Raw genomic sequence first — 14,632 nt, 5'->3', positions numbered from 1 at the left:
TTACGTAAGTTCCGGTAACATGTAATATCGTAGTCAAAATGTTAATGCACAGGCTTTTGTTCCGGGTGAAGGATATTCCTTTTCATAGAATTCCGGGGATGGGAATATTTACTGTATATATGTATATGTATGTATGTATGTATGTGTATACCGGTGTGTGCGTGTGTGTGCGTGTGTGTGTGTGTGTGTGTGTATAACATCCTTTCAGAATGTTTTTTCAATTAATATTTAATGTTGCTTGTCCATGTCCGTCTATCCATAGAAAAATATACGGCAGATTGTCATGGCGTCCTTTGTTGTACTATCATGTATATTAGTCATTGCAAATGAGCACAACAATCATGTGAAAATGACTGCCACTGATCCCCCACACCCCCCTCCTCACTATTTTAACAGATGAGATCACCAACAGTTTCCGTCGCTATGGACACCTGGTGGTCGACTGGCCCCACAAAGCTGAGAGCAAATCCTACTTCCCGCCGAAAGGTAACATTAGTTTGTCCAAACAAAAGCTGGATTTTCCCAACGGACATCAAAAACTACACCAATAAATATCACCTTGGGTGTTTTTCACCATCATAGAGTGCATAAAATGTTCATGTTACTCAGAAATCATAGCTCATACTGAGAGAGCATCACGGGGTCTGTTTGATCTGTGGAACCCAGCCGCAGTAATCATACACCATGAGATTTCACCCTCATGGCTGTTTAGTGGAACGGTTGCCAGAAGCAGGTCAATGTTTCGCCTCAAGAACCTCTTGGGTAACTTTTAAAGAAGGGGCTGTTCAAAGTAGCAACACCAGCATCATCACACCCTCTGGCCCAGGAGCTGCTGTGTGTCATATTAGGGAAGCTATTAAGATGCTCTGGAAATAACTGGCATTCCGCATAGACATGGTAATATACTACATCTGGAGGATCTCTCTCCCACACTTACTCAATATTATTATTTTCCTGAATTGGGAGGATTCCTTGGGAGTACCGTATTTTCCACACTAAAAGGCGCACTGGATTATGAGGCGCACCTTCAATGAATGGCCTATTTTGTAATTTTTGTCATATACTGGACGCACCGCACTATAAGACGCAATCTACAATGCATCCACTAGATAGAGCTACGCTCAAGGAAAAGCCTGCTGTGCGCGCGAGCGCGAGCACGTAGGCACATGGTTCAACCAATCAGCGCAACCCATGTCACAGATCAAAGAAGCTTTAAACAAACGACAAGAGCTAAGATAGCTTTGCTGTTGAGTGGCGTTGCTACAGAACGATCAAATGTCAGTAAAACTTATTTAATAAAGCAGCGACACAGTTCACTTAACCAACAGCAAGTTATAACATTGACTCGTTAACATCGAACTCTCTTGCCACTGCTCTATTTCCGTGTTCAACTGCGTAACCCGCTCGCCTTAAGTTTGAACTCTGCGTTGTAAGCATGTTTCTAGCAAGGAGCCATTTTGGGGTCAACATATTACCGTAATAACCATACACAAGGCGCATCGGATTTTAAGGCGCGCTGTGAGCTTTTAAGAAAATGGAAGGCTTTCAGGTACGCCTTTTAGTGCGGGAAATATGGTAGGATTGATGATAATAACGCCACACTCAGCAGCAAAAATATGACAACCTTTTCAGGGAATGATTTTGCAGCAGCTGGAGGAGGCTGTCATTGTTACTAGGTGAGGTCTGATGATGTGTCACGTATCTTAAATAAAATAAATAAATTATACATTTTTTATATCTCTGTGGAAATAGCCAGAATATTATATTTGGACACATGCTCCAATTTAACTGGCAAGGTAGTGAACTTGCACGCACGTCTGTAAGGGTGTTTGTCCGTACGGGTTCTTTAGTGTGTTTTCGTTTTCAAGGTGACTCATATTATGGCCCAGTGAGCCCTTGTGAGCCAAAAGCAATGACTTGAACAGGCCTTGGAGAGGATTGTTGCCCTCTACAGGAAAAAAGCAAGAGAGCCATTCAGAAAAAAAAAAGCAACCTACCGTTTTTTTTTGTTTTTTTTTAATTATATCTTATATACATATAGCGATCAAAAAGGATGCGTTTAGAAATCAATTATCTTTTCAACTTTGAATGTATATGGTGTGTTGTACATCACTAAATAGACCAAAGCTCTTCAAAAAAATTATCCACGATGTGCTGTATTGCTTCCTCCAACATTCCAAAAACAGGCACATTAGTTGCCTATATGTGCCCTGCGATTGACTAGAGATCAGTTCAGGGTGTACCTCACCTGGCTCGAGCTCATCAACAACTCTAATGAGAGTTAATATCTGGAGAAAATGGGGGGATTCAATGCAAAATATGAGAATACAATAATACTGCTATAAGCACGCTTTTTTTTCTAAAATGGAAAAACTGGGATGCAGTCCAGTATTTTTTCAAAAAAGTGGACACGGACTAATGTGAAAAAAAACCACCGCTCATTATCATGTGTCAGTTTCAATCATTGCTCATAGAATATTCTCTTTGTTTTGGCTTCACATGATCATTGCTCTCGTCAACTGTGTCCAGTTGGTGCAGCAACCTTTTATCTACCAGACAGGAGAATATAAGAGGACGTATTTTTAGCTGTGTACCAGTGGTGGCCAATGGCAAATATAACGCCACTGACTGCCTGTCAATTGTGTGAGCAGGTATTTTTCTTCAAACAATAATAATAGTGGCATTAGCTTGATTATTATTATATTTTTTTTCTGTGAAAGCTTATACTATGCTATGAATAATTTCTTGCTATGGAAAAAAAAAATCATGACATGAATGCAGGCCAGCCTTCGGTTCTCAAATGTCTGTGATGTCATGGCAACCGCAATGAAGTCTGGTCACTATGGTGATGTCAGGTACATGCGCCCTCTATCACCCAACACGGTTCAATGCTGCAAATGTTAAGGAGCTATTCTGGTCTGTGTTTGGCGGTGAAGGAGATGGCAAAATTGTGTGAACGCTGCCACCAGTGTTTAAGATGACATCATACTTGCCTAAAGCTGAAAAACCGACTCCCAATACAGAGCTGTGTCAAAATGCCTTTCAAAGATTAGACTGCCACCTTTTGACGAACATAATTTTACACGATATTAATGTGGATGTGGTTGTATCTTTTTACTGTTTTGTTGCTGCGTGAAAATTACTATGAGAGAAAGGCTTAGAAAATACTGTTTGCATTCTAAAAGGAAAAATGTTGTAAAAAAACAGTTGGGTCATTTCAAAATTGGAGGACAATTTAGGCACCAACATTTTTGAAAAATACACCATTTATTTTAAAATGTGTTTTCAAGAAACCTGGTTATATCCCATCATGTAACACTGTTGAAGTATTTAATGTCATCAGTGTGTGAATGATCTTTTGCTTTCCTGTCTTGACAATCTGTGCTCCATTGTTCATTGTGTGACTGTGTGACAGCGTAAAACCGCTTAAGTAACTTGAAGGAAGAAATGCGTGCGAAGTTAAGTCTGTTTACTTTCTTCGTTCTGTAGCATTTCCACGTTTACCTTTTGTACGTTTCTTTGGATTGAATTATTTCCACTACCTGTAATTTGATTAAAGTATATCAGGCTTCTCTGATTTAAACCGTTCTTTCCTGTTTTGTCAAAGAGAATGGCCCTTATTTCGGGAAGTTTATTGTTTGAGCTACAATAAGGCACAAGGGACTCGTTGACTGTAAACAATCATCTGTAGGATGGAAAATGATGCTGCGGCCATAAACCTCCAGCCCCTCCGCCTTTTTCCTCATAAAAATCTGCAGCATAAGCCTCTGCAGATGTGCACTGTCCTCTTCTGACTTCAGTCTCTGTACTTTGCATTGAACAAACTTTTTAAATATACAGATGACATGGCCTCGGTGCCTCCTTTGACTGGCTCTGCTGCTGCTCTGTCGCAGTACCAACAGGCCGTCAGCAACCTGGTCAAAACATTGAGGGAGAACTCATTTGAGCTGAACACCACCAAGACCAAAGGACTGTGCCGTAGCGGCAGAAATAAGGAAGTCACATCTCTTTTTCAGCCGCTCCGCATCCAGGGGCAGATGGTAGAGTGGGTGCAGCCATTTTAATACCCGTGGACTGAGATCGACACCTGTTTATCCTTCACACAGCACATAGACTCCATATACAAGAAAGCACAACAGTGCCGCCCCCTCCTGAGGAATCTAAGGACTTTTAATATCAGCAAGGACATTTTAGACCTTGTTTACCACTTACTCATTGAATCCATTCTCACATTCAACATTTCACCCCGGTTCAACTTGCTCACCACCAAACACGGAACCAGACTCTCCCGTATAACAAACCAGGTCAGCAAAATGTGTGGTTCACTCCACACACCCCTGTCTGAACTATACAGTAAAGTCAGTCTGGTTACAGAAGATCCCTTTCATTCCCTTCACCAGTCATTCCAACTACTGCCATCAAGCAGAAGGTATAAAGTCCCACTGGCCCGGAAAATCACTTAAAAATATATATATATATTTTGTTCCATCCACCGCAACCATCATGAACAATGTGAACGGATACATTGCACTTTTCAACGTGCACTTTTTAACATACACTCGAAATGTCTTTGACTTTATTTTTTAGTTTTATTAATGTATTTTTATTCATTCATTTTAACCGGTATTGTGTGAATGTGTTTGTGAGCCCTGTCAAGGAAGAATCTATCTATCTATCTATCTATCAAGAGATCTTTGTTCGAGCAGTCCTCTGCAAACTAAATATCAGACCATTTGGCTGGTGCAGACAACTATTTACAGTAATATACCAGACGATTAAATATGAGACTATATTGTTGATACCGATGCACTTTCACACAAGTGTCTATATGTCAGGGGTGTGCAGAAACCTTCACAAGTGCAAGGTCCTCAAAGTTGAAAAAGGGGCAGATTTTTTTGTGGAAAATAAAGATATCATATACACAAAATGTGACTTTTTTTAATGGCCATTCAATTTTAATTTGTAATCTGAACAGTGGGTGACCAATTGAAGACATTCTTTTATGGAAATGATAATGTTGAGGTAGACAATGTTTTCGAACATAGCGAATGTTGCGTTGTTGTCAGGCTTTGTTCAAAATCGCAAATGTCAAATGTCAAATTAATGCCAAACGGTCACCAGACATTTGCCAAAAGTTTGTCTGTACTTTTCTTGTTGCAAAGGAATTTTGAACATAAACATTATAGAGTAGCTTTGAAACACATTGAGTACCTCCACCATTGCCATCTAATTCAACTTGCATCTAAAATGCTCCCATTTTGTTCCAAATGCTCGTAAATCATTGATTCATTTCACTTGAGAATTCATTTTCCCATAGCCAGTTATGGAAATAATCTGTTCAATCCTAAAACATCTGACTGTGCATAAGAAGTAAATATTGTAGTACCATATAGTTGCCACACAAGCTAACCGATGTTAACGTAAGAATAAAAAAATTATTTCTTGCCTTCATTTATGATGATGATTGACCTACATGGTAATGAATGTGCTAAGCTCATACTTTGGAATTTTTAACAATTCCACTGAGCGTCAAGGATTTTGGAACTTGAATTTGCATTACATCGTGCGCATGCTTTCTCTACCTTTTCTCACTCGCCCACCTCCCGCCAGTGACTCACTTGTCTGCCCTCCATTCTTGGCTCTTTTGTCTAGGGTCACGGAACACGTTGTTCCCTCTTGCGGAGGGAAGATTGTGAACTAACTGCTAGCCAGCTCTGCCTCTTCATGCCCTCTTTTTTTTTTCTTTTTAAATGGCGCAAGACTGCCGTTATGTTGTTTTGCTGAGATGGGATGCCCAACAACTTATGGCAACCCTCTCAAAAGTGATGCAAACCTCAAAAGAGCAACTTGACCGTAGTCAAGAAGCAGATTCGTATACCTTCAACAACGAATTGCCATTTTTACTTGTTTGCACAGGAACTTGTTCTGTGACTCTCTGGTTCCAAATCGCATGTTCTTATTTTGGGCTTCTGCTTTAAAAGTCGTTCCAAATTATCCTGTAAATTCGCAAAAAGTCTTTTTTTTCTGCTGCCTTAACCTTACTGAACCTATAAATCCAAGCCCACTATGCCTTGTTGGTTGGGTGTAAAGCATGCTTGAGCTGGTCTTGTCCCACCATAATCGGCCTAATGGTGCCTCGTGCCGACCTTGGGGAAACGTCGGGCTCCCAGTGCTAAATAATTCAACTGTAGAGAGTGACTGACTGATTTTCTTTTTCTATTTGCCTCAAAGAGCATCACTGAATTTTGTATGGTTCCGTTAAAGTTTCACTCTGAGACAGTAAGGTGACTGTTGAGGAGCACCCGACATCAATCAGGGTATATTAATGCAACTTGTGACCTATGCGGATAAAAACCAGGCTCAAATGACTGGATTTGGGGGATTAAAGAAAATTCGGAGACTGTGACAAACCCTGGAATATCTATGATGGAGTGGAATAATGACATCGTTTTGACTGTTATAAACCAAATTTTCTTTTTGAAATCTGTTTCCTCCTTTCCAGGTTATGCCTTCCTGCTGTTCCAAGAGGAGACTTCTGTTCAGGCCTTGATTGATGCCTGCATCGAGGAGGACAGTAAGCTCTACCTGTGCGTGTCCAGTCCCACCATCAAAGACAAACCGGTGAGCAGAGTCCCCAAAGTTGTTTATTACCGGTACTACTTATACAACAATACTCATGGGCATATATTCTTTATCCTTTGTGTATGCTTTTGTGAAGTTAAAAAAAACTGTAGAATACTAGTTTTCATATGAAAAACATGTTACAATGTTTAGAGTTTTGGAATTTTTTTGGAAGGGGCTGAAATGGATTCATGGCATTTTCCACTCATTTCAATGGCAAAAGATAACTTGAGTTACACATGTTTCAAGGTACAAGTGTGGTCACCTAACGGATTAAGCTCAAATGTCAAGGCACCACTGTATGTATGTTTTTCAACAAAACTGTCACGTTGTTGAAGTAAGCTCAGTTCAAATGGCACTATATGGGAAATACCTTGGATTTTCCCTTGGCTCACAAAAACTGCTACACGGACAAATGTGAAACAAGAGTGTCGTTATTTTTGTATACTCTATTCATATAAGGTCATGCATATATTAAACTGGCTCTCAGTTATTTATCACTGTAAAGGACAGTACCAATAGTCTTAATAAAGAAGCTCAGCTTCTCCACTTGCCACTTGGCCACAATCACACCCTGAAAAACCTTTGGGGTGTTGAATCAGCTCATGCTTTTTTGATCAACACATTAAAACCATAACCCGTTCCTGCTTTTTCCACCTCAAAAGTCTATGTTTTAATCATATCGAAGTAAAACTTGTTTAGGCTTTGGTCTTCTCACTTTTTGACTTTTGCAGTTCTCTTTTCAACTGCCTCAACAAAACTTGGCTGTCTCCAATTACTTCAGAATCCCTTCGTTTTTGTCTATATCCCAGGGGTTCAGTCACATCACTGCATTTCTGTCGACCTTGCACTGACTTCCTGCTTATTTTAGGATTCGGTAAAACATTTCTACAGTCACTTCCTAAGGCTCCCCCATTTTTGGTGGATTTGGTGTCATTTTGTAGGTCATCGCGGTCTACTGACCGCCTTTTACTTACTGACTCTCACACAAGGTTAAAAACTAAAGATGATAAAGCCATGCAGTCTGTTGCTCCCAGATTCTCTTCCATTTCAGGAAAGAGCCGCTTCTTCTGTCGACATTTTAAAAAAAACTGTTTGTTTAGGCTTTCTTCTTGTATTACATTTATGATTCTGTATTTTAACCACATGACGCGCTTTGTGAGTCCTCCTTATGAGAAGAAAGGAATTGGGTGTCAAATTTCACCCGATGATCGGAATCACTTTACCCTGCTCTCCCATTTCCCCACAGGTCCAGATCCGTCCCTGGAACTTGAGTGACAGTGACTTTGTCATGGATGGCTCCCAGCCTTTGGACCCCCGCAAGACCATCTTTGTAGGGGGAGTGCCCCGGCCTCTGCGTGCAGGTAGCTGCTCTAATTAATGGCATTATATTACTAGGCCCCGAGGCTTCTAAAATGGCTTTCAAATACATTCTAGCTGTGTGTATGAAGGTTTGTAGTTGTCATGAATATTCATTCATTCATTCATTTTCTGATCCGCTTGTCCTCACAAGGGTCATGAGGGGTGCTGGAGCCTATCCCAGCAGTCTTCGGGCAGTAGGCGGGGGACACCCTAAACCGGATGCCAGCCAATCGCAGTTGTCATGAATATGTTCTGTATAAAGTATTCCGAGCGGGATGGAATATATTTTTTTATTGCTTTAAACCTTGCAATGTACCACAGGACATTAAACTGGATTTTGAAGGATGTAACTTAAAGGAGAAGTCAACCAAAGAAAGTTCTTTAGAATAGTATGTCCCATACAGCCACACTAGTCTAAACACGGTATTCTGATTAATCATGCATTTGTGGAGCTGAGCAACAAAATCCGCCCATTTTTATCCATCTTGGGCGGAGGCCACTTATCTGAACAGTTGCTCAGAGCTCACGGCTTGCAAAAGTCACATGACCAAACTCAGAAAGCAGGTGAGCTGTGATTGGTCCGTACCTGAGTACCGAGCAACTGTGATGTCATTCTCAGTCAACAGCAAGCAGCAGAATGGCCACCCCTGACTTGGATAAAAACGGTCTGGATTTTGCTGCTTAACTCATATTCCACAAACGAATTATTAATCAGAATGCTGTGTTCAGCATATACTGGTGGCGCAAAGAACATATTATTGGAAATACATTTTTTAGCTGACTTCCCCTTTAAAAAAATCAAAATATTCCACAAACGCAGTATTAATCAGAATGCTGTGTTCACCATATACTGGTGGCGCAAAGACCATATGATTGGAAAGAAATTTTTTGAGCTGACTTCAACTTAAACAATACAAAAATCAAGTCTTTCAATACACATGCTAACGCGAATCAAATGTCTCTTTTCAACCACTCCAGTGGAGCTGGCTATGATCATGGATCGGCTGTACGGTGGTGTTTGCTACGCCGGCATTGACACTGACCCAGAGCTCAAATATCCCAAGGGGGCCGGCCGTGTGGCCTTCTCCAATCAGCAGAGCTATATTGCCGCCATCAGCGCTCGCTTCGTTCAGCTGCAGCACAATGACATTGACAAAAGGGTGAGTGAGTTCACGCTGCCTCTTCCCTTCCTCTTGAAGGAGGTGTTTTGACCACAGCCAAGGTTTTTTTTTTGCCATCATTCCAACGGTACGACGTGCAGCTGAACTCCCTCTCTGCGTCTTCGCCGAGCGTTCAATGTTCATTATGGTGGACGTTTCATTATGCAACAATGGAAGGCTGGCCGAGGCTGTCTCATCAATGTGGGCCAACGCGTTTCCAGTTGCAGGCACACTCGATCTGTTTAATTATACTTCCTCACATGTCGAGCCACCCATGTTGCACTGCTGCCTGCTCGATAAGCTGCACCAGCCAATAGCAGACGCATAGATTGTGACCAAACAAGACTGGTTTTCATTCAGAACACTGAGCCTCTTCAAGGCGTGGCCCCTCATTGTACCCATCTATTTTTGTGGACAATAGTAGCTTACCGGGAGATACCTCTGAAGGGTGTGACTAGTCCTTAAATCCCCTTAAATCTTAATTCTTCTGCGAACCATGATATGATGAGTAATTCTATCTTTAAACATAGTGGGAACACACATGATCTCTCAGGAACCTTTCACCATCATGAAAAAAAAACTCACAGGAACAGCAAACTTCTTTTACATCCCAAACAAACTCTCATGCGATAAAAGCAAACCAAAAATCATCTCACACACCCCACCAAAAAAAAAAAATCTGGCACAAATATCACATGCCAAATTACCTCACACGCACAACTCCAAAAACTTAGACTCTCAAAAATCTCTAACCCAGCCCAAAAGACTCTCGTGCACCACAAAAAAATCCTCTCATACGCAACAAAAAAAAAAAAACTCAGGCACAATAAAAAAAAAAAAAAAAACTCTCACACCTATCAATAAACCTCTCCCACTTAACACAAGCCTCTAATAGTCAGTTAAAAAAACACTCACTCGCATGACACCAAAAAACACACTGATGAAAGTACTTCCTTGCACAACAAAGAAGATCTCTCACGGTCCAAAAGCCTCTCAGGCATGCCAAAGAACTTACGCACACAACGGAAAACCTTTTGCACTGGTCTAAAAATGTCTGTCTGTCTTACACCACAAATCTCTCTTTTTATTTATTTTTCACTCCCACCAGTTTCACGGTAACAGACACCACCACCACCACCACCACCACCACCACCACCACCACCACCAAAAACCTGTCACTCTCCCAAACACTGACACAGACCAAATAAATGTCACACAACCACAAAATCACACGCACGTACACGAAAAACACCAAACATCTCACACACAACACGGAACCTGACACCTTTTAAATGCGCCAATTAAAATTCTCACAAGCACCAAAACAAAAAACAACAGTCACGAAAAAAAAACAAAAACTGAAACTTTAAAAACTCAGTCACCACAAAACACCTCACACATTAAAAGAAAAAAAGACACAGAAACAAAAACCTTCTTTCGTGGCAAAGACATACTCTCACCTGACCATTTAAACTCATACAGACCAAGAAAACACAACAGAAAACCTCTCGCATAGAACAAATGCCTGTCACATAAGGGTCCGAATTGTTCTCTTGTCCACTTCTTAAAACACAAAAGTCTTTTTTTCCCCTTTTTTAAATTTGAAAAACATTGTCTAAGATTTTTATTTGTCTGTCAAAAGCTATTGTGTTTGTGAAAGGAAATTCTAAAATGTCAACAGAATCCATTTAAAATTTTGGATGTTGATTGGCTCTGCATGCAGTATATCATTCCCTCAGTCTGTTGCCAGGTAACAGTTCAATTGTCTCCCAGGTTAACCGGTTGAGTTTATGTTTGCTATGTTTTGTCGACTGTCTGTAGCACCTCATACAACAGGGCTTTCTTGATGGGTCCCTGTGACAGATGGTATTTTTCTAACAAACAAGAAACGATCAGCATTTACCACATATTGATATGTCACTCTGACAAGTTTATTTATTCATTGCGCTTTCCAGTGTGCTGCAGTAGACACGAATAAATGCATAAAAGAATAAACACTTGAAATTAATTATCATGTTTCACTATTAAGCCTGTTTAGCTCATTTCAATTTTCAGACATTATCAATTTCATTTTGGCACCAAAACTCTGGTTGACACCAAAGATGTAAAACTGTTTCAATTTTTAATGTTCATAGTAGTTTTGAACAATAATTATCATGAGTTTCAAATTGAAGGATTGTCTGTAAATTTCCTTTCACACACAAGTTTGAGATGAAAAGAAAGATTTTGTGGCCAGGCTCCCACAAAGTTTGCATCATCATGATTCCTTGCCTGAGCATGCAAGACAGCATCACCATGGTGACCAAACCCTCATTTCTTTCCCTGATCAGTGGTCAAGCTCTTTGATGGATGGAAAAAAAACCCAAATAAAATGATCACATGGGCAATGTACTATAGCCGTGTGAAATACGGTTCGAACTGAGGATTATGTCTCCTGTTCTTTCTCACAGGTGGAGGTGAAGCCGTATGTGCTTGACGATCAGATGTGTGATGAGTGCCAGGGGGCGCGCTGTGGGGGGAAGTTCGCCCCCTTCTTCTGCGCCAACGTCACATGTCTGCAGTACTATTGCGAGTACTGCTGGGCCAGCATTCACTCGCGAGCAGGCCGAGAGTTCCACAAGCCACTTGTGAAAGAGGGGGGTGACCGCCCTCGACACGTGTCCTTCCGCTGGAGCTGAGTCATATGTCTGCCTGACCATCCCATCCTCAGATACATACAAAAAAAAAGCCTCTCAATCTGTAGGCAGATCACGCTAGATAACACAACGCATCCCATATTTACACCCTCCGGCCCAACACATTGTGTCACCGTCTGATGAAGCATTGTGAGAAGGTAAAGCTTAGAATTTTGCACTTTGGCACACCACCTCAATCACACACATGTACAGGATCAAACACTTGACTACTTTCAGCTCATTCTTTGCCTTGACTAGGTGGTGAGGTCCTGCCTCTTAGAAGTGAAACCATGTGAATATTTAAAAAAAAAAAAACAACGTATTTTTAGTTTTGTACCTATCTATACATGTATGGATAATTTTAATTTAATGTAAAAAGAGCATGCAAGGGCATATATACAATACAATACAGTACATCTTTATTCATATACTGTAGCGCTTTTACAACAGCTGCAGCTGGTATGAAGCGCTTAGACAACAGCTCACATAAAATAACAAAATACGGTCACTTAACACAACACAGAACATAAGACATGGACAGTCATGTAATCGTAACCACGATAGTTATGGATGAAAGAGGAGAATCAAAGAATCCTTTCACCAGGATTAAGAGATATCAAAACATGCATGACGTCCCGTACATCTACTACAAGCTAAATTTGAAAATAAACAAGAAGCTGTAGCGTCCATTGATGAAAAAAGAGATTGGTTCACTTCTCCTGTCCCATGTAAATCCAATTCAATTCCAAGCGCCGGCTCTCAGTTCCAAATACGCATTCGCGCTACACGCTGAAGCTCCTCTCTACTCATCCTCAACTCCGGCAGCTATCCATCCAGCCGCACCAACTGTTGGACCAACTGTCCAACAGCGCCGACATCTTCGCTGAACAAAATGGTGCTCTCTGTGAAAAATGCTGCCCAATACAGGCACAAAAAACACAAGCACCCCGGGGCTGTCAAGTGGCGATAGACAAATCGCGCCAGTATTCGCCCCCATCAAAATCAGTGCGGCCGAGAAGGCAGAACCATCAAGCACAGATTCTTCTCCTTCGACAAATGTGTGTGTGTGTGTGTGTGCGCACACACACGCACGCGCGCACGCACGCACGCGCGCACGCACACACACACACACACACACACACACACACACACACACACACACATTAATATATAAGCCCCTTAGAGGAGAAGAGTCGCAAAAGGCATTAAAACAAATGCACTCAGAAACTGGTTGGAATAAGAAACATTGCAAAATTAGGGCCCTGAAACAATTTGAAATGATAAAAATAATCACTCTATAATTCAAATATTAATACCTCATACACACAACCAGATGAGTTCACTGTTGATTTCTACGTCTTTATTTGTTTATACCATTTTATTTTTGTTTGTTTTTTTTTTTTTAATTTTCTGAATGTATTGTTGCAATGGCTTTGCTGCTAAATTGATGGTATGATGAGATACCTGAAGTACACTACTACACACCTCATGCGTGCAAAGAGAACACATCCGCGGTGCGCTCTCGACACAAAGATGGCTGCCACTGAACCGCATGTTTATTGCAAAGATGGCTGCATGCAATGACTTTTTAACACCGCCCATGGTTACACGACATGCTTCAGATTCATCGAGAGGCAGTGAACATTTAAAAGCATCGGAGGTGGATGCAACCTTAAATATCACAGATCCAATTAGGTCTAAAATAATAATGACAAATGGTGTCTGAGAGGTGAAGTACTTTTTTTGCAGTGATTGTTGTTATTGTGTGATTTTTATACCGTATCTAGTTAGGTCAGAGTATGCCTAGAACTGTGATTCGTTCGCTTTAGCTGTCGTTCATGTCTGACAAAGTGATGATGTTTTCACTTCTGTGTGCGTGTGTGTGTGGATATACAGTACATATAACAGCTGCTCTTTCCAATGCACACAAACCAATCGAAAGACAGCAGGGTTGATGTCCTCCCACCCACAAGGAGTCGCTGCTACTCTTGTAGTGGATGCAGTGATGAGAAAGAACGGAAATGAAGCTACTAGAGGTTGACAAATGTCGCATGTTCTCGACACATAAGTAGATGTATATAAAGATGTGCAAAATAGGGGTACCCTGTTAACCCCCCCATTTACTTTGTCCTGCAAAGCTTGAAGTAACCGACCTGCTAACAATCTAATTGTTTTCGTATAATAAGGTGATGGAGCGCAGTGATGGCAATTTTTTTAAGGCATTTTTGTGGACAACCCATAGGCCTGCAAGGTTTTTACAAGTTCATGTGTGTTCACTTTTAATTTTTGTTGGGGGTTGATTGTGTGATGGCCCCATAGCCCATCTCCTCTTTTAGTCCAAAACTGTTTATTGTTTTTAGTTTTTGTATGTTTCGTGTTGTCCAAAAAATATATATATATTTTTTACTGGCGGAAACATAACAAAAAAAAAGTAGTGGCTAACCATGTATTTCCCTATGAAAGTGAATTTTGGGTGTTTTTGTGACATTTCCTTCCAACCCAGGCAGGTTTTGTTTGTTTCTTCTCGACAGGATAGTTGTTCGTTATGCACTACTCTTTATATCGTTTTTGAGAGTCCGCAGTTGTTTGTGTTAAAAGACAACAACAACAAAAACGATAAAGCTTGCTTTCTGACTGACAAGATCTTTTGCAATATGTACCTCAATTTTGAAATATAATAGGAGAGAAATTGCTATTTTCTAAGTTTATTTGGATAAAAATATATATATTTAATTCTTGGAGAAATTATATAACATATGGTTGATTTATTTTAATTTGCTTATTTGCTTTTCTGTGGGGGGGGGGGAAATTATA

At 40.7% G+C, this 14,632-nt stretch overlaps 1 protein-coding gene across 6 annotated transcripts in view; it reads left to right on the top strand.

Moving 5' to 3' along the window:
- Positions 1-11,870, top strand: part of cpeb3 (cytoplasmic polyadenylation element binding protein 3) — a 35,086-nt gene extending 23,216 nt beyond the window's left edge. For all 6 annotated transcript variants that reach the window (XM_019881937.1, XM_019881936.1, XM_019881935.1 and 3 more), the window contains 5 exons: positions 397-486; positions 6,503-6,621; positions 7,871-7,985; positions 8,962-9,143; positions 11,594-11,870. In XM_019881937.1, coding sequence (XP_019737496.1) covers positions 397-486; positions 6,503-6,621; positions 7,871-7,985; positions 8,962-9,143; positions 11,594-11,821 — 734 coding nt within the window. In that variant the 3' untranslated portion in view covers positions 11,822-11,870. The remainder of the gene's footprint in view (positions 1-396; positions 487-6,502; positions 6,622-7,870; positions 7,986-8,961; positions 9,144-11,593) is intronic.
- Positions 11,871-14,632: the final 2,762 nt, after the last annotated feature.

This window comes from Hippocampus comes, unplaced genomic scaffold (genome assembly GCF_001891065.2).
Source record: "Hippocampus comes isolate QL1 unplaced genomic scaffold, H_comes_QL1_v1.1 scaffold36, whole genome shotgun sequence".
NCBI lineage: Eukaryota > Metazoa > Chordata > Actinopteri > Syngnathiformes > Syngnathidae > Hippocampus > Hippocampus comes.
The sequence above is the reverse complement of the archived record's forward strand: the minus strand, read 5'-3'. Positions and strand labels throughout refer to the sequence as shown.